The sequence below is a fragment of the Rhyacophila brunnea genome, unplaced genomic scaffold, assembly GCF_057557595.1.
Source record: "Rhyacophila brunnea isolate RB1 unplaced genomic scaffold, BYU_Rbru_1.0 scaffold_22, whole genome shotgun sequence".
NCBI lineage: Eukaryota > Metazoa > Arthropoda > Insecta > Trichoptera > Rhyacophilidae > Rhyacophila > Rhyacophila brunnea.
In genome coordinates this window covers 20,116,927-20,139,193 of record NW_028232882.1, presented here as the reverse complement: position 1 = coordinate 20,139,193, position 22,267 = coordinate 20,116,927, and the positions used below count along the sequence as shown (strand labels likewise).

The 22,267-nt window shown below is 31.8% G+C and overlaps 1 protein-coding gene across 2 annotated transcripts in view; it reads left to right on the top strand.

The window, feature by feature from the left end:
* Nucleotides 1–277: 277 nt before the first annotated feature.
* The window catches only part of glob1 (globin 1), a 142,247-nt gene continuing 120,257 nt past the window's right edge, over nt 278–22,267 (top strand). Inside the window, exon 1 of one of the 2 annotated variants that reach the window (XM_085950012.1) lies at nt 278–575. In XM_085950012.1, the coding sequence (XP_085806138.1) occupies nt 532–575 (44 nt within the window). In that variant the 5' untranslated portion in view covers nt 278–531. Of the gene's footprint in view, nt 576–4,572; nt 4,750–22,267 lie in introns of those variants that run through there. The other variant, XM_085950014.1, reaches the window with a different exon arrangement.

Sequence of the window (22,267 nt, the reverse complement as noted above, 5' to 3'; positions counted from 1 at the left end):
AGCACCAGATGACCTGCTTACCCACTTGGGATTACTGAAGCTACCCTTAAGAAACTAGTTGCAAATCGGAGATAGGTGCTGTTTTATTTCATATGAGGAAACATTGAAGATTACAAACTGATATACCTTGAACATTGAATTAAGATTATCTGGAATTAATTTTCCAACATGGCGAGGTGATCCAGGGCGTCGCAGCGCATACTTTAAATACCACTGAATATATAATTAAAACATATTAAATAAATAAAAATATTCATATAATTCTAATCACACAGCTGGCAGTGGTGGTTTTTCTCATTGCCGAAACGTTTCTCTCGAAGTATTGTTGGATCAAATAGAAAAATAATATATTCACTGTATTTTTTTTGGCGATACAACCCCATTGATGAAATATCTACCCTTTTGAAGGTTTAAAAGTGTCATTGCGTTTCATTTTCGAATCTGTGTCGCGTTCTGCAAAGAATATCGGCGGTGGTGATCATCAAGATTGTTGGCTCCCCTTTACGTCAGTTCGATCTAAATAGATACAAAATGGGTCGGGTTACGGTGAGAAAGATCTTCATATGGAGTTTACTGTAAGTACCTTTCACAAGTGTTTTTTTTACGTATAACTACGTCTTTGTACTCGGTAATGGTGTCCATAAAAAAATTACATTAGAATAGCATATAACTTAAAAAAAAAATACAATTTTTGATTAACTATTTCTTTTATTCAACGAATAATTCACAAGATTTAATAATGTACCATTCTAATTATTGAATATAATATATAATTTTGAAAAACACTTATGAGAAAATATCTTATAACCAATAGAAACAATATTTTCCTTATTCGAACTTGCTAATCTTTCAATAAGATTTTTTCTATTGGTTATAATATATTTTAAAGTAAGACACCCGGCAGGAATCGAACCTGCATCTCTTGGGTTTACGTCTCGTCCGCGCATTGTCCACTATGCTACTAGGTGATATACTAATTACAACAAATTTTAACTATTGATATTTTATAATACCTATTCATCAGTGCTCTTCCAAATCAAGCTACTATTGGCAATCGGGTTTTGTTTATTAAATAAAAGTAGGTACCTACTACTTTAATTACTAACCGACGTCACGGATCTCTCCAATATTTTATGATGTAACTTACTCGAACTTGCTAATAATTTTAATTAACTATTTCTTTTATTCAACGAATAATTCACAGGATTTAAGAATGTATCATTCTAATTATTGAAAATACATAATTTTGAAAAACACTTCTTTCAAAAAGATTTTTTTTATTGGTTATAATATATTTTCTCAGAAGTGTTTTTCAAAATTATGTACGTTTAAAAATACGATTGTTGGAGCCCTCTGTCGATACACATCAGACTTAAACCGGTCGGACCCTCGGACTTGGTGTGACGGGTGGGGGAAGATACGACTCGATAACTCTGTTCCAATGGCCATTTTATGCTTCGTGAGATCACAATCAATCCGAACGATTACATTGTAAACTGTACATTTATTCAATAAGAAAAACATTCTTTTATATTTTTTTTCTTTTATTTAGCACAGAATTGTTGACAAGGAGATATAGTAAGTTATACGACCATAAATTCTCTAACTCAATTGGCTAATGTTTTTTTCATTACGCGCGTTAACATCATTTTACTCCCTACTTCAATTATAGTTTGTCAATTTATGGCTACGGCCGTATGTCGTAGTTTAACCACTGGGGAATGCCAAAAGAAATGGCGTATTTTAAAAAAAACACTCCCTTATTCTTAGGTCAATAATTATTATAAAGCAATCATTATTCGTAGGATATTTATCACACTTGAATGGTCAAAGACATAGCTTATAATTAGTATCTTTAGAATTATCTTCAAATGTGTTAATCTTGCCATTTTTTGAATAATAAAATGCCTAATTCTTGTCAAATTTGGGATCACAGAGATTATCAATATATTTTTTTATTGTGAATATTTCGCTATAATAATGTCGATATAAATTATACTGATGGTTTTATAAATGCGTTTAAAAATTATTAAATGTAAAAAACCTTAACACCACTGCACATTTATGTACTGAAATATGACTATATTCTAAAACATTAGTGCGAGAGCTTTAAAAGAATACTATATTTTATGTAATAAAAATACTTTATGCAGTCATCAAATGTTTAAAATAAATATAAAGTAAATAATAATAAGGCTACAAGATTATATACATAGATTATCTACAACGTTTAAGGTATGTCCACGATCATGCTATGAAAATAGAACAAAAGCTCCATTTTGACTCACGCTGAGCATGTCCCCCCTTAATAAATACTTTTTTTGTACTTGATAGAAATACAGAATACATATAGAATACTGAAATGTCATTTTGACATTTCATATTGATTTCCATAGTAACGCACGTATATATTAATAATTTAGTTGCTAGGACCCCCTTAGCGACCAATAATAATGTTTTACTTTTTACGAATTTTTCCCAAAATAACTTTCCACACAAAACAGAATTAACTGAAAATGAATTCAATTCTGCTTAAAGGTGGCTAAAAGTATTAAAAGAATGCATTTTCGTCCTGTTCTGATATATTCTAAAAGTTTCAAATGTCTAGCTAGTCGGGAATTTAGTTGAAAATCTTCAATCGTCCAATATAAATCATGGACAAACAAGAAAAAATTTGTACTGGACAAACAAGAATACGAGCTAATAAAAACGTGGTAAATTAGCGTGGAGCAAAAATAAAACCCCCAAAAAATTGCCAATAAGATAATTATCGGGTTTAATCCGTTTAGCTGGCGAGGAAATCGCCGAAGGGTTAATTGAATCCGTCCACCACCGTGCTGGGGAGGTTAACCGGCGTAGCAGGGCTGCCAAAAAGTGTGAAGGGTAAGACAAAGCTAAAAAAGCCAAAAAAGTGTGAAAAGACCCTGCCCGTAGGTACCTGGGTCTGCCGGGGTTGTTAATACATAATACACATGCTTAATTATTTTGTAAACAGATTAATATATTTGAACGTAGTTGTAAAATTAGCTCTTCATATATATTTTCAGCCGGGGTCGATCCACTGCTGGATGAAGGCCTCCTCCACTCTTCTCGGTTCCTTGATTTTCTCTGCCACGTACTTTCATCAAACCTGACAATTTCGTCTATCCAGCGGGTTTTGGGGGGCCCCTGTGGCCGCTTAGTGCCCCTCGGGTACCACTGAATGACTGTATTCATTCATTTCCGTTCGCCGTGCGATATGTCCACCACCATTTCATCAATTTGGCGACCTCTATCACATCTCTCACTCTTGTTTGCTTCCTTATCCATTGGTTTCTTTTGCGGTCTTTACGCGTTATGCCCAACATGCACCTTTCCATGCCACGTTGCGCAACTCTCAATTTTTGGATCTCTCGTGTGTTGAGAGTCCATTTTTTGCAAGCATACGTTAGCACTGGTTGAATACTTTACTTTTCAGGCATATTGGAAGGTCGCTCTTATTCCTTTTTCAAGCTCTTCATATACCTATTACAATCTACGTTCATGTTTACTTACTATGAGTTACTGCTGTTCTATCCCGATAGTGCTTCTGATGTTGTCGTGATGTTACGTTATAAAACACAGTGTAAAATTTTCACCATTATTAACATTTATATTTATTTACCTATCTACTTACGTAAACAAATATTTTTTTATATTGCCGTCTGATAATGTTAATACGAACACAATCTAACACTTTTCTTTTTCTTTCGACCATGTCCGATTCTAATAGGATCATATGGGCCTCCGCAGAGTAGAGGTTTGTTCAACAGATTTTGTTTTTTACGAGAAATTGATGTCAGCCACTTGCTCAACCTATTAGGTCCATACCCTGACGTAACGCTTAAGCCTCGCGGCCACCGTGGGGATTTTTTTTAACTTTTTGGGTCTACAATAATAGTTTTCTTTTATACGTACATATTATCATTTACCCGATGGCCGGAAAGGCTATCCGTTGCCTTTGATTTTTATGAAGTAAATCGTGACGATTTTCCCTCACACATCAGCGGAGTTCACTCACAGGACATTCTGTGCGAAGGCTTAAAAAGTCGCTTGATTATTGAAGATGAATGACATATTTTTAGAGTCGATAAGAACGGAGCAAATAAGAACCGCTCTTTAGAATTGTGTTAGTAAAAAAATACAATAATTGCAAGATACTCGTAAAAAGAACTTTTAAATACAATGTTTTTATATTTTCTGTTAAATTATTATGCTCAATATGCTAAAACTTGTACTTGATATGAAGTAAATAAAAAACAAACAAACACACAAATATAGAATACTGAAATGTCATTTTGACATTTAATTTTGATTTTCATAGTAAAGCACGTATATATTAATAATTTAGTTGCTAGGACCACCCCCTTAGCAACCAATAATAGTCTTTTACTTTTTACGGATTTTTCTGAAATAACTTTCCATACAAAACAGAATTACGGGGTTAGTTATTTCTCCGGGTCAGGGCGCCGCTGTGATGTTGATAACCCTATTCGGCAATCAGGTCTGGCGAATTCGTAAAATCGCGAGCCATTCAGTCCCTTGTTAGATGCCAGTAGTGAATGATGCCGATGGAGTTCTGTTTACCTTGAATAATAATAATACCACTAGAACGCGCTACTAAAATAGTACGGGAAAAAAAATAAACAACGAGGAGTCTTTACGACGGATTTTTTTCCCGCGCGATTTGTACGGATGTGCTGCTTCGTGTCGTAATTATTTTCCCAGAACGTGAGTATTTTTTAAAAATATTAATTAATTTAATAACAGAAACACGTCGCCTTCTTCATCGCATTCTATACATTATAATAATTATTACCACTTGCAATATTTGTATTCTTTTTTATTGCAACATTTATCCGTGGAAAATAAATTCAAATAACAATATAGAACGTTATTGACAAGCCGATAAAATGGTAATTTTCTTTTGTAATTTATTTTGGAAATTTTATATGACATTAATTAGACAGATTTGTGTTTATTGTTTACTATAATTGTGTCTTTAAAATTAAGTAAAATACAAGAATCATATTATACATGTACAGGTATTTATAATATATTAGTGGAATACTTGTTTTTTTGCATATTTCAATTGTTGATAAATAGTAATTTGACTTTTTTATAATGATTAGGAAACATTCTTGAATATTTATAACATTTGCTTATTATAATACTAGCTTATTTTTATAATAATAATATCCAAATTAATTATTATTTTTATATTCACGACTATAAATATTATTGTTATCGATGGAATTTATATAATATATTTGCAAAAAGAAAATTGCCAAATTTCTATGAAACTTGTGGAAGTGTTTTTCTACGTATACTATGTATGTATATTCCACTAACAAAAGCTACTTACGTACGTAAGAGCTTTTGATTGATCATTCACCAATTAGCAATTAATTAGATATTATTAAGCAGACGTCGGATTATTTACTGTGATATATAATATATTACATTGAAATCTTAATACATACCTACTCTATATTACATATCAATTTAATAATTTCCAATATTTGGCATTTGAGCACTGAGCTTTTTAGGGGAAGGGAAGCTTTTTAACAGACGTTAAACTAGTATTAATATTGTTAGCCATTTGATCATTCGAATGTATAATAATATACACATTGATTATAAAACAACAGTATGTGAATAATTACCGATGACGGTATACGAATCCATGACCCACAGGACAGGAAGCAACAATTATTATAGCCACTGCTACGGTATGATACTGTAAAAAGAATTAGTTATATTTATTATAGGTAGGTAATGTACCTAAATGCTTTAGCCCTTTATTACTATCTTAAAATAATTTTATTGAAATGATTAATTATGATATTAAGATACACGTCAATACTAATTAAACATTATAAAAATTCTCTTTATTTATATATGTATTTAAAAAATGTTACAATCATAATTTATAATAATTTAAACATTAATAGTATACTACAACTACAATTAGCCGGTTTTATTGATAATTTAAAAAATACTAGGAATATTTTCCAAATAAAATATATTAAATTTATTATTATAGTAAGTAATAAAGTTTATCAATAATAAAAAAAAACATGTCCACATATTATAATAAAACCACATAGGTATAATTTACTAAATGCTACATTGTAATATTTTTAATGATTTGATTAAACAGTAAAATTTCAGTAAATAATTTTTTTTAACACAGTTTACATACCAATACTATTCTTAATGACACGCTAGATAGAATACCTCCCCCAACTCTCCTGCGAGATATATGCAGACTGAATTATATCTTTGAAGTAACCAGGTACTCCTCCGAACGACACTCACCAGTTTTTTTCCCCGCTAAATGACGCTCAATTTCCGCCTCCAATTTTAGCACAGACTGTCCTCATTGTCAAAACGTTTCAAATCCCAACAGGCAAAAAAATGTAAAAATATTAGTTATATAAGGAATAGGGACATAATTCTATAAGTAGATATATAAAATAAATTCATGTCTATATTTATAACTTTATTGCATTGAATAAAAAAGTATTTGGCCAATATATGTATAAAAATTTTATCCCTTGTTTCGAGTTTTTTATTAATTGACTTTTAATATTACACTCATAGTTGTCATAATAACAATATTTCGCACCTTCTAAAGGAAAGTGACATAATATTAAAATATTACAAATTTACGTTTTTTGGCTCAAGAAAACGAAAAATAAATACCCACACAAACTCCACACGCCGATCCACAGCGACTGGTGAGCGCTAGTATCTTCTTTATATTGGTTTTTCATTGACTGCCATCTATCCAAAACTGTCACAATCCAAAATGTGTTTTTATTAGGTGGCCGAATGCATTGCCATCGGACAATGGCGCAAACGGAACTTCAGTTAGACTTTTATACTATTCTGGTCGAAACGTCAACACAGCCATATAGGGAATTAAAAATCCTCCCCACCTTGCTTTCATAATATATATGCCCGCACCCCACGCTTCATTCATTTTACTCTACATAATACTATTATGTATATATATATATATATATATATATATATATATATATATACTGCTAATAATAATTATATATAAACTGTACCGTAGTGAATGACAAGATTTTCAATAAAAATGACAATGTGACAGGTTGAGCGATTAATGCAGCACATATTGAAATCGATTTATGAAGAAAACAACATATTTTGAATTATGGCAGTTTTCTTTTTAAATAAGACTATAGTTATCGCAACAATTCTCAAGAAAATAATATCAGTCATACGATTATAATTTTTTCCCTTTCTTTTAGATTTAGACGTATAATTTCCATTAAAAGTTCTCAAAAAAGAGGTGTTGAGGTGATGGTTGAAATAATTATTTGATTGTATATTTTATAAAATATGCAGTGATGGATTTAGGGATGTGATGTGTGCAAGTGATTTTGAGCCCTCTTCACCATGAAAATATAAATAAAAACAATAAATCTCATGATTTATCTAAAAAATAATTATTATTGAGGATGACATTACATGACACATACTCACGCACTGGCGAAGGGTAGATAAAAGCTATTAAGATGCAATATAAATAGTGCACACTAAACTTTGTCAGTCATACGTATTTGTTTTCATTGAACTAAGGCTACAATATGCAGATAGCGTTGGTTAGTTTAAAAAAATAATTAAAACCTGTGTAACCATGCCATAATAGATAATAGTCAAAAAATAGTTGTATATAATTATGTATATAAAAATAAATATTCAAAATTATGCCATTAAATCATGCATAGTTTTAGATATTTTATTGATGAAAGAATATTCTTTATGTATCATGATTTGGTTTAGGCAGGGTTAATGAATTAAAAAAAAATATCCAACACCATCTCTAATATGTATTTGTAATTCAACGAAAACAATTAATAAGTATGACTGAAAAAGTGTGCACTATTTTTGTCAGATCGCCCATACGATACCTAAACTATTATGGTTTGGGAAGGCGGGGTTTAATTGATTTTTAAAAACTAACCAACACTAACAGCAAATTGAAGTCTTGGTTCAATGCAAACAAACATGTAAGACTGTCAAATTTTAGTGTGCACTATTTATGTCGGATCTTAACAGCCTACCTCCACCCTTCGCCACTGAGTCACATAGTAATCATAGTGGCTTATTATTTGTTTTTGTGGTTATGTCAGAGCCCTAAAGACATAGACATTTTCAATGATAGGCAAATATAAAATTATTTATGTTTTTTATTTTTTTTACTTTTCTCTAGTGAGGGTTATATTTGTTATAATGTGAATCCCATATTGTGAAAGTCCTGAATTTAGATTTATCATGTCCACAATGTTTTGTTTTCTTAAATAAATAATAACTAATTCACAGGGATTTTATTATGGTTTGGGTAATATTTTAGAATAAAATTGAAAGATATACATATGATCCTCTTAGATTAGAGGTATTATGTAATTAAGGTACTGGGGATTAAAGGAGTACACACGTGACACATGACTTAAAAAATAAATGAGTGAAGAGCAGCTTTCATTCCACAAAATATTAATTTACACATATTGTAACATGATTAAAAATGCAACTGTTTTATAATATGAAAAAAACATAACAATTTTATTTCGAACATTGGAATTTATCCCATTGAGTCTTGTATACAATGTCGTTATTGTTTTCATAGCAACCGTATCAAATTTGAATATTTTGGGCTGTCCTTCCTTCTAACACTAAAAACATACAAAAAATATCTCATTTAAGAACATTGAAAGCATCTAGGTACATATTATCAGGTGCAATTTCCATTGACGCAGATTTTAAAATGGCGCCTCGAAATAATTTTATTCAAACCGGTCAAACAATTAAAAAAATATAGCATAATTTTAAAAACAAACATAAATATGGGCCTCCACAGACTAGAGATTGTATTAACAGATTTTTGTTTCTAAGAGAAATGTAAGTTAGCCACCTTCTCAACCTATTAAGTCTATTCTTTGGGTTAAAACACACATTGAAAAACAATATGCCAATTTTCCAGACAATGGATTTGAACCCGGGACTGACGACATAATTAAACCGACACGTTAACGCTCGGTCAAAGTGGGCGTAAAAAATACAAATGAAATTCGGTATTTTAGTTATTTTTCTATTTTATTTAAACGTCTGTACTAATAAGATTGATATAGACCAGGCTTTCCCAAAATTTTCCTGTGTCGCAAATCCTGAAATTTTAACGAAACACCTTGTTAATTTTGTAGGGTAGGTAAATAATACACATAACGATATATAAAAATATATTTGGTTAAATTATTTTTAAAACATCATAAAAATATGTAAATGAAGTTCTTAATGTCTTCGATGACTTTGGGTCTTTGAATAATTGGAAATCTTCTTGTTATTAGCACTATATTAGAAAGTTGAATTCTTACTTCCTGCTTCTTATAAATATGTCGTACCAAGTAAACGAATGTAAAACAATAATACTTAGCTTGTTTTGACATACTGGGGGGTACCTTCTGATAAATTCTCGGCACCCACTCAAGCTCTGCGGAACATAGTTTGGGAAACCTTTTATATGACTGTCATAGTAATTACTTTACTTTATTTCGATAATCTAATAGATTTATATAACTGTTGTTTAGAACGTGCGAATCTGCAAAGCAAAAATCACATACCTACACACCTGTCGAAATCAAGTTTTTGTTTGATAACGAATATCTCATTTCAATATGTGTTTTTATGAATGACGTTAAATTATTAATATTCATGACTTTATAAAACGGTCTCCTGTTTTGTTGTTATCTAGAATTATTTTAATTTAATAATCTAGAATTTGAAAATTAGATTTATTGTTATAAGCATAAGATGATTATTTATTACTAGGCTTAGGATTCTTAGGTATTTAAATATTTTTTTGAGCGACCCTTCAACAAAGTATCGAAAATATCTATCTGTTTCAGACAATTTTGAAACATTTAAGCCTTATTTGTTAGCACCTATTTTTACATATTTTTGGATAATTACATATTTTTACATATTCTAGGTTTAAGCATATATTTTCACATAAACACAAAATTAATTAACACTAGTAAACACAAATAAAATGTTAGAATCATCTCCAAAGTCACTACTTTTAGTGGATCAAATTAATATTTTAAATACTGCTGGTACAATAAGATTAAATAGTGTTTTAAATAAAAATACTGGACTTCAAACGCTGCAAACGTAGCTAACGATATTTATAATATTTTATATTATGTTATAACTTATAACCCTGACACAAAAATGGAGCGCATTAGTTTCTTTATTGTATTACTACTTGAAAATACATAATTTTGAAAAATAACAGAAACCTACTATTATAATACAGATAAAATCCAAGAAAATAATGTTAGATCGAGTGTTAATTAATCATCTTTAAATTGTTGAATAATATATCAAAGAATTACGAATTATGAATATAAATACTTTGGTTAATTAATTAAAAAATACATAATTTACATTACCGGTATTAAATGTAAAATTAAATTCAATTTGCGATTACCATAAAAATATAAAAGAGTCTTTAAAATAAATAAATTACTTATATAAAATAATACAGATTTTTTATTACTGATTATTTCAAAACTGCATTTTTAGATCTGTGTTTGTATCGTATTGAAGTAGCGATATTTCCTACTAACCTAACCGATTACTAAACATATTTAAACTATTTCTGATATAAATAACTAATTATTTTTCAAATAGGTACCCGCATAATTTTGAAAAACCTCAGTAAACAAACATACATAGACGTTAGAAAAATGTTCTAAAACAGGTTAGGATAATTGGTGACATGTAAATTGTACGTATAACATTTCACCGTGGCACAGATAGATTCACACGTTGATTCAATATGAACATTAATTAAATTTTCATAGCTGATTTTGGCAAAATTCATGAATTTAAGAATGAAAACCCAACCTGTCAAATAATTTAGTATATCAGCTGTTTTCAAAATTTGTTTGCTGCTGGCCAGCGCTCGAAATGGAAAAGTTTACGAACCGGAGCGTTCGACAAATTTTCTGAAGATATTTACATAATCATCAAATCGTATGTGTATTTTATAAAAACAAGTGTGTCAGATTTTGTATTCTATGGCCTATCTAGCTCAGAAGGTCAACATATTTTGTCCACGAGACGGAGCGATAAAATTTCACGAGCCGGAACGGCACCACGGTGCGTTCCGTTCTATTTCGAGCCCTGCTGCTGGCTTTCTGTTGTCTAAACCGACAAGAACCGTGTTTTATTTAGACACGAATTTTATGTCAGTATTACACGACCCAAAGAGGTTGGACGGTCTTTAATATACGGCCATTTATTTCCGATACAACATTTCACGGTGAAGTGTGATACGGCGAACTGCATACGTACAAGTTTCCGGATACGAGAATAATTGGGACACAAAACTCACATCTTTTCACTGTCCGGATGACTGCTCTAGTTTGGCCTTCCTTTTTAAACATGTCCGATCCTAAGAAGATCATATTATGGGCCTGGAGTGGAGTTTTGTATTAGCAGATTCATACTCTGACTCATGACATTTTAAAATTTTTTGTCCATTCAGTAATGGATAATACACGTAATACTTTTATATTTTTTTACAATTAGCAATATTATTAATCTTTAAAATTATTGAAATTTCTACGATAAATCAATTCTTATAAGTGAAATATAAACAGTGTTTAGATATTCGTAAAAATCATGTTGGCATTCAAGAAAGAATTGCACTGTATCGTTTGTATGCATATATGCGTTCTATTGCGCGAACAGTGTCACAAAAATATAAGTAGTTAGTTATATCGATTTAATTGTAATAATTATCATTCCAATAAATGATTAGAATGCATTAATTAATGGTTAACTTCTTTTCAAATATGTATGTTTGATCTTTCTTTTTGATAAATAGATCTTTATTATAGCTCTCTTTTATTCACAGCTTTCTCACAAAAAAGTGTATCACTCCTGATACACATCTATTGTTGTGTGAGAATATTTAATAAAATCTTTTTCAATTCACGCTAAAATAAAATTGGAAATTTTTTTTTTTTCTTTAAAATAGAAAACATGCATTTTTATTGGTGGTATTATTCACCGCATTTCATTCATAACATTCCTACCTCTAACTAAACTATGTTGGCAATATCTTAAGACAGCTGAGACTATTAATTTACAGCGTATTTCAAAAAGTTACACGCTTTATACATTTAAATGACGAAGCCAAAGATCAACGTAAAAGAATATCATTAAAAAAATACAATGTTACTTATATGAATCATGCTTGGAAGATACATATTATTTTCGTTAGGACGAACGAATCTCTCTAATCACACTGTATCTGCACATTTATTATGTATACGCAATAAAAATAAACATTTCATTTCTCAGTGTACTGAATAATATGATGATATTATCAATTATTCTGAATTCTGTGAATTTGCTGTAAATACATACACGTTTGAAGTATAATTAAATGAGCTGTAGGCACTACGTCTTAAATTGGTGTAGAGTGAAATGCGAGAGAGCTTTAAGCTGTGATTAGTAAACATGACAACAACTTTACTGGCGACAGAATGTTTTTGATTGATGTGATCATATCATTATTCAATAATATTAATTTGAGTTATAACAATAGTAATATCATCGGTAAATTGGTAGTAAAATACACATTATATTTAAATACTCGGTATATTTCTATATTTTATTTTCTTCTTCTTTGGTGCTACATGCCGTGGTGGTTATTAGTCGCCTCAAGCAAACTCCTACTCTCTAACCGGTTCTCTACTTTTCTTCCACAGTCGACTATTCTTAACGGTTGCAGATTTCTTTGTAGGTCATCAAGAAATCTTCCCGCACCAATTTGCATTCTGGTTCGCTAAATATGAGGGCCGTTTTCTCGGTGCTGGATACTATCAGTGACGTCCCGTGGGGGTAGGCAAATTGAGCATCGCTTGGTGGCGGCAGTTACTTGAAGGGTGGCAAATCGAGGAGAATCATTAGGTATAGGTATGTAGAAATAGGTACCCAAACTTAGTAATAACGGAAATATCTTTCCATTAAAAAAATCAGCTCACTGCTTCGAAACAAAATGTATTAATTAACATATAAGGTTTAACAGGACTGTAATTTTTTTTGTCGGGTGTGCGTTGTCTAGTTTACTTCCGTTGTCTTTGAACGTCACGTCCTTGATGTCCAGCAATGACACGTGCAGATTTGCGAATTATATTTGAATTATAGGTAGGTACATACTTACGTAATTAATTTATCCAAATATTTTTGCCGGTCACTCGCGACTCTTGAAAGTTGACAGGTGTATTTTTAAATGTATCTGAAACCGTGGACTTGCAATACTGTCTATTGAAGTGGACATGGCATTTCAATCAGTTTTAGTTGTACTTATATATTCTTTAGTAATGTATGGATACAACACATTTCTTAGATATTGGAGTCATGAAAGGATGATAAAAAATACTGTATTAAAAAAAATGGGACGGTATTTTGGCGCTGCCTATGGGCGGCATTTTGTCTAGGGACGTCGCTGGATACTATTGCTATCAGCATACATAAAGCAGCCAAGCCACAATTTTGAAAAAAAAATAGTTATTGTGATTTCCATAATCTCACATGTTTGTTTTACGTTCTGCACAAATCAGCCAAGCTGCTGTCATACAAACATTTCATATAAATGCGTTTTAAAGATTTTACAAATTGCAGAATATGACTTTTTCGATCTGCATAAAGCATCCAAGCTGCTGTCATACAAAAATGTCATATGAATGCGTTTTAAAAATATGCCATTTTCGATCTGCAAAAAGCAACCGTATGATAATATTATGTACCTAATTATTAAAATCCTAACTGTGTAAGGTGTGTTTTTCTACATGCAATTAAAAACAATATTTTCTCAATTACATTACATGTTTTTCATTTTATTATATATAAACTATATAATATAATTTAATATATAGATTTTTCATGTAAAAATTAGTACCAGGCAGCTAAATATTAATTTATAATTTACAAGGTTTTCGAATTATTTTCAGAACTTTGAAATTCCCATAATACTTGAGTAACTTATTAAGATAAAGATTTTTCTTACAAAAAGACGAGTTGGCTGCATTCCAGAATGAACATTCTAAAAAAACGGTTTTGCACAAAACAGCATAGACTGCTAAAACACCATAATTTCATAGATTTTATGGTTTTATATTTTTTACACAAAATCATATCATATATATATATAATATCTATCATTCAAAATGTATAAATAGTATACACAGGCTTTGTGGATTTAAAGAAACACACTTTATATAAAAGTGCTTCTATCTCTGATTGAGATTGGTGTGGAATGGCTGCTTTACGTATAACTACGCTCCTAGTCGTAAGGAAGACATTTTTTACTATTGGTAATCGAAGTTAGGTGTAGCTTTACTTTCTGAAAAATCGCCAAAACTCTCAGTCAGAAAAAATATAATTACGAACTATTTTGTTATATTAGTCGAATCGACTTGGTTGAATTCCATTAAAATAGTTTTAAAGCAAAGTTTCTTTTATTATTAATTTTACGATAGTTCAGATATTTATGTTTACAGCTGTTTTAGACTATGAATCCATCATCAGAACGTGTCTAAACTGAAATCAATCAAATCAGACGGTAATTATAAAAACATAGATTTTCTTCGCCATTTTAGAATTGAAGGGTCTTAAAATTTGATGTGGCTTAATATTAAAAAAAACAACACGTAGGATTTCCGTATTCATCATGTCAAAGTTCAAACGTTTATACAAAAGTGCACACATCTTTATAAAACAATATTTTTTGTTTCTTCTGTAAAATTTCAATTTTGTCCCGTCGTAGGTTCCGACAGGTCAGCGACCAATATATTCAAAAATATTATGCACTCACATTGCTCGATTTCTCTGAATATTATATCAACATGTAATTGATACCGATCATATTATTACATACAATTAATTTGACATGTTCAACCGCTGAAACGTTGGTCACAGCTGAGAAGTCAGAAGACGGAACGGCGCATTCTCGGCCAGGTGCAGATAAATGTCTGTCCTGGACGATTGCGTTATTTCCAGTGGCGATCCTCCCTTGAGAGCGCTGGAGCGGTGCACACCCACCCACTCAATTTATGCGAAAAGACTTTTTTTTTTTTTTTTTTTTTTTTTTTTTGATTTTACCGAGGCTTTGACTGCGACTCGCTGTCATATCGCCTCTTCTCTTCTAGAAGGGGATCCGTCGATCAGGTCCTCACTCCTATTCTGTTAAATAACTTTACAATTTTGCCTAGCTCTTCCGTCTTACCCACCGCCAGGACACCCTTCAATTCGTCGACATTCTCATAGATATCTGCAATTCGCAGCTGTACTCTGTGAATTTCATATTTGGGGCATTGCAGTGCTATATGTACAATGTCCTCTAAAACATGACATTCATCGCAGAGCTGCGATTCGCTTCTTCCCATGAGGACATCAAATCTTTTGCCCATGGTGTGCCCTGTTCTTAGCCTCAGAATTAACTTAAGCTCATTCCTCGTCAAAGAAGACTCTACAAACCAGGGCACCTCTCGTGGTGATGGTAGAATTGACTTACTCCATTTCCCCTTTTCTAATGATGCCCTATGGTGAAAATCTATCCACATACTATGGCACATTTTTTTTATAGCCTCATTCCAGTCCAGGTTTTCTGGTATCCACTGATGTGGTACCCCTGAATGGCCGGCTTCCTTTGCCAGATCATCTGCCCTTTCATTTCCCTCAATGCCCATGTGCGATGGGATCCATTGAAGGCATAGATCTCCTCCTCTATTTTTCTTGGCGTCGATCTGGTCAAGGATGTGGTATGCTATGGTTTTACTGTTATGTGAGCGAGTTGCTGCGGCAAGATGTTGTAAAGCGCTTTTGGAGTCTGTTAAAATGACAGCGGATTGCGCCGAGAAATCATCGCTTAAAGTGTATTTAATTGCTTCGTTTATCGCGATGAGTTCCGCCGTCATTATTGGTATCGCTGGGTTTAGCTTCCAGCTCTTGTTTATACCTACTTCTGGTATCACAAGAGCTGCTCCTGCTCTATTCTGATCTTTGGATCCATCTGTATAAAGGTGGCTCCATCCTGCGTACCTCTCTGTCAGCATTTTTTCGACACGCTCTCTTGCTTTATCGGATACTATGCTCCGTTTTGGTTTGTCTATTCCTTTGACCTCTAGTTGGATAACAGAGCTGAGGTCGTAGGTACCAACTGGCCTCCTCAGCGAATACATACCTAGGCATTTTGTATTTAATACCTCCCAACTTTCTGTGGCTTTAAGGATTCCTACCAGTAGTGGGAGCTTTCTTTTCTCATAGTATGTATTGCTTTCAACGAGCTCGTATAGGAGTTTCACCTTTGCCAATATGGGGTTATCTATTATAGATTTCCACTTCATCCATGTCTTGGTAGCCAGTGCCCATCTCCTGACATTCAGTGGAGGTACGCTGAGTTCCGCTTGTAGCACATGAATGGGCGTTGTCCTGATAAATCCTCCACATATTCTTAATGCTTTGGACTGGAAAAGACTTTTTTTAAATGAGTATTTAATTTATATTTGATTAATTAAAAGTGTTCTGATCTATTGCCGTAGTCATTAATTCATATACAAAAACAAATTCTAATATGTGTTTTTAACCGGCTATTTTAAATAATAATATTATATGTTGATGTGAGCGATATTCGCCATCGCTCGACCAAAGCGCCCAGTAATCTAATTTCGATTTCTTTGCAATGAGAAAGAGCGTCGTCTGTCGCGTGGGATAGCAATACGTAAATATTTTTTCTACGTGCTCGGGAGCGACAGTTTCAGTCGCTCTCGGCCCGAACGCAGATTCATCGGTTTTAAAACAATACAGCCCGTATCACACGTACAATTATTGTTTGACAATTTTTATTCAATATTATTATAAAAATAAATTCTTTTCACAGTACGCATTTAAATTTCCGCACATGTTGACAACATTTCTCAAATTTAGGCGAAGTACAATTTAAAAATAAACTTCAAGTTTTTTTTCAGTTTGATAACTAAATTCACAATGTTTATCAATTATGATATCTCTCCAAACTAGCTCTGTAATACGTCTGACTTTTTAGATAAAAATAAACTCAAAAATGAATTGTCTGTTATTTACAGCTTGGATAATTTTTATAATGCTGATGGCGCCTCAGCATTATAAAACATTTTAATCGAAAAAAATCTCATTGACACATTTACGGAAACGGTTTTACTATTAAATTTAATTTTTACTATTCCGATGACATCAGTGGAAAGCGAAAGATGTTTTTTCACACTCAAATGGATCAAGTGTTTTAGTAGAAACGCCATCGCGCAATCAAGATTGAACGCATTATGTATGCTCAGTATCGAAAAAAGAATGATACAAGAGATTCCTGACTTCAACAAACGCGTAATTGAAAAATTTGTGTCGATGAAAAACAGAAGAATGGATTTCTCATACAAATGAACAATAAATCCCGGTCACTGCCAGATACGAGATATTTCGGTAGTACTAATAATTCGGTCAAAACAAAATAGTTCGTGTCAACCAGTTTGTGTTAAAGTTTAAAATCCATTTTTTTCAAGAAAAACTGTTTTTAGAGGTACAACAAATAATAAATAGTGAGTTATTTATAATTTCTTTTAAATGTACTAAATTAAAAAAACCAATAGTTTTTTTTTTGATTTTTCGGTGAAGTTTTGATGAAGGCAAATGCCTTTTTACGGCAGTCAAAAGGTGAAAAAAGTGAACTCCCAGTAAAATAACTCACCGGTCGCCACTGGTTATTTCACTTATATTATTTCAATATTTTTACAACATATGCGTAGACCAGTGCTTTAGAACCTTTTTCTCTGCCACGGCACTCTTATAAAATTTAAAATAAGTAATTTTTATCTGATAGGTTTATTTAATGAAATTTTTGAGACTCAATTATATGAGAATACAAAACCTCTGTATTAGTTGATGCTTGAAAGAGCTACTCCTAATTCCTAATATGCATGCTTGTGACTATTGACAATACATATTTCTTACAATGATATTATAAATAAATAAATAAAAAAAAACTTTTTATTTCTTACAAACAAAAGTAAATGAGAGCTAATTGACTATATCTAATGAATATATATACATATAACCTATGAATATATCTATTATGTATATATATCTATCTATGATTGTATTATCTACTTATTTTGGCTACCAAATTGGCTACAAATAGCCAAAAGTCCAGTGGGACTATTTGGAGGAGGCCTTCACCCGAAGAGGGGTTCTTACAATGATATTATAATAATGGTAAATGATTGCAGATTTATTATTGATTTTTTTCCAATAGATGAACAGTCTTCTTTTGGAGGAGGTTTGATGGAGGTCACTTGCAGGTTTGGAGGCCCTTTTAAAAAACTTTGCCTTTGCAATGAACCACCGATGGATAATTTTATTAAACCATGTCCGATCATAATATCATAAAGATCATAATATGGGCCTCCACAGAATGGACGTTTTTTCTATTAAGAGATTTTGTTTTTAAAAGAAATGGATGTTAGCCCCTCGCTCATCCTATTAGATCCATACTCTGTCTCATACACAAATTGAAAAATAATATGTGTATTTGCCAGACCCAGGATTCAAACCTGGGACCCACGACGCGGCCATCGTGGCCGTATGAATATAAATGGATAAAAATAGTAGCAGTAAAATAATGTTGCCAGGATTTATTATTTTTCGATTGACTTTTTATACTTTGCCTCCATTATCCCACAATTCTTGCGTTCACCCTTGTTCCGCGAGCCCTGCTTTATGAGTGTAAACAACTCCAGCTTATAGGCAATTAAATTAGTTACCTATATCAATATATTCTTATTTTTATCAATTTCTGAATAATACAGCAACTATAAATTACACAAATAAGTGGTAAAAAAATGTTCTGGATTTCAAATATCAGATAACAGCTAAATAATTTTCTCGTAGCAACATTAAATGCCCTAGACAATTAACATGTCTTGCGGTTGTCTTATTCTAGAATTATTTATTTTCCCATACATCATTTCATTAGAATGCTATTTTTCCCGGTCTAGGTCTAGCTTCCCAACCCATATGCCACAAGATATTTTACGACGTTTTTATTAGCTCGTTTGTCCGGTGGTTGTTTGCCCAGTATAAATCTTGCAATCGATTTTTAACTAACTTCTCGACTAGCTAGTCATTTGAAACTTTTAGAATATATCAGAACACGATGCCAATGTATTCTTTTAATACTTTTAGCCATATTTAAGCAGTTAATTCTGTTTTGTATGGAAAGTTATTTCAGAAAAATCCGTAAAAAGTAAAACACTATTATTGGTTGCTAAGTGGGTCCTAGCAACTAAATTATTAATATATACGTGCGTTACTATGGAAAACAAAATGAAATGTCAAACATTTCAGTATTCTATATTTGTTTGTTTGTTTGTTTGTTTTTTATTTACTTCATATCAAGTACAAGTTTGAGCATATTGAGCATAATAATTCAACAGAAAATTTAAAAACGTTGTATATAAAAAGTTATTTTTTTCTTGGAATTATTTACAATTAAGATTTGCTACTAAATTTAAAGAATGATCGAACTCTCGAAATTCATTCAAGAATTAATATTCAGTTGTATAATTTCTAGTAGTGGGTATCTCTGAAAACAGATGAAACGGTCGTTTCATCAAGTATACCAACATCTTAAATAGATATGTATTTTTCACAACCTGGGTTTAAAAAGTCAATCGATAAATAATAAATCCTGGCAACATTATTTCACTGCTACTATTTTTATCCTTTTATATTTATATTCATACGCCCACGATGGCCGAGTCGTGGGTCCCAGGTTCGAATCCTGGGTCTGGCAAGTACACATATTGTTTTTAAATGTATGTATGAGTCACGGTATGGACCTAATAGGTTGAGCAAGTGGCTAACATCCATTTCTCGTAAAAACAAAAATCTGTTACTACACACCTGAACTCTGGGAAATGGTCACAAAAAAAATCCAGTACAATAATAGTTATGATTTTTTATGCTTTGATTATTTTTTTAACTAAGTTGCCGATACCTTCTTATGAAGCGACCGCACTGTTTGCTTTATAGAAAACAGCCACTGATCTCAAAAGTTGTAATATTTGTTTTCGTTTCTTCATTCGCTGCCGTTTATAAAGTGCCTACATTCAAGGGACGTCACTGAATAGAGAAAGGTCTTTTTACGGCGTTGAAAATGGAAATTTTTTCGAAAACAATACCATATTTATTTAATTTGATGTATGTTTTGTAAAAATAAGTGTTGGATTTTTTTTGTTATATTGCCTACCTAATTCAGACGGTAAAATCATTTTTTACACGAGACGGAGCAATAATCTCGGGATTTCATGAACCGGAGCTACGTTCCGGTACGCTCCGGTTCATTTCGTGCCCTGCTTGTGAGTCTATCCGAGTAATTCAATTGTCCGAATACGCAGGGCTTTAATATATCGTATTTGTCAACATCCCATAAATTTGGATTCAATATCGAAATATCGAATCGAGATTTACTCAAAACTAATAAATATCGACTCAAGTTAAGATAGAATTCGGTCGACGTAACTTAAGGCTATACCTCAGTTGAGGCATGCTCTCAAAAGATCGTGGCTAGGCGATGCGCGGATTATGCAAATGACGCGTGCCGAACGAAATATAATTTGACATATAAATCCAACATGCGTCCATTTAATGTTCTGTTTATTGTTCTATTAGTAACAATAATAATATATTCATTGACATGTTTTCTTTTTCAAGTAAATGGGTAACGTATTTTAGTAATCTTTACACGATTTAAGAATTGATACCGCCATCACGAAACAAATTGACGTGTTCATAGCTCGACGTTCGCTTTCCGATTGCCAGCGAGTCCAAAATTTCATCGCACCTATAGTTGAAAATTATTTGACGTTTTACTGAAATACCGTCTTAAACACTTAAAATCATATTATTATCATCATGATCTTTCATCTTAACACTTCGATATTATATTTCCATTAACTTACTTACCTATTAGACAACCTTGGCAACATTCCAAAAGGGAGTTTTAAAATAATTCTTTAATTTAGCCGATTTAGCGGGTACTTAGCTTTACTGTAGCTTAAAATTTAGAAGGGATCTTTATTTAGCTACATATTTTTTCAGACTTATACACGGTGCCGAACTAACCTACCATTAATAATGCAAATTGGGAGGGCAGTAACCATGTTTAATGAAATCGCTTCGGATTTTGATATATTCCACTAACGTAAGGGTGAATTTAGGTGGACGTTGTTTTATAAGTTTTTAAGATAGGGTCTATCAAAGTTCACTCTGTGTGCTTCCATATACTTTTATTTTATTACTTATTTTATTTATTTTCTTATTTTATTACTTATTCTCTGTATTTTTATTTTTAAAAAATATTAACACTTATTTTATGTCATGTCGTGAACGCTTTGAATTTATAATTTGTTATGTGGATTATATGTAAAATAAATAAATTTGATTTTATTAGGATTTTAAATTATGATAAATATAATATATAGATAAATTGAACTCGTATATGTCAATATATATTTATGTTAATGGCTTCAATATACTTAGTATAAAATCACCTTCTTTTTATTTTTATTTTAAACTGTCGTCTGTTATTGACGAACAACATTTTTTACGGACGGCACAGCAATCGCTGGATGACACTTAAATTGAGTACATCTCGCATTTGAAGAATCAGAGACAAGCCTTAAATATTTATAAGTACCTATACTGTATAACTGATGATTTGAGTAGGTATGTGGGTGTATTAAGTGTCAATTACAGTTTTAAATTGAAAACAAAAGTATGCCGTATGCGGATTATCAAAAACGTTAAAACATGTCGCCATCTTTTAATACGACCTACCAATTCAACCAAACTAAAAACTTTGTAAAGTTGCCATCAAGTATTGTAATAAAAAAATGTTCATTACAACTTACTCTAGTTAAATGTACCAATATTGCTCTTTGTCCTAAGCCCGTTTAAAGTGAAATATAACTCGATTTATCAACTTAGTATTTTAATAAAATCTAATACAGATGTTACCAGCTCCAGCATCAAAGCATAATGAGAAACTGTAATTAAAATTCAATTAAAAGGTTACTGCCAAATTTTATATACATATATATTAGGGTTG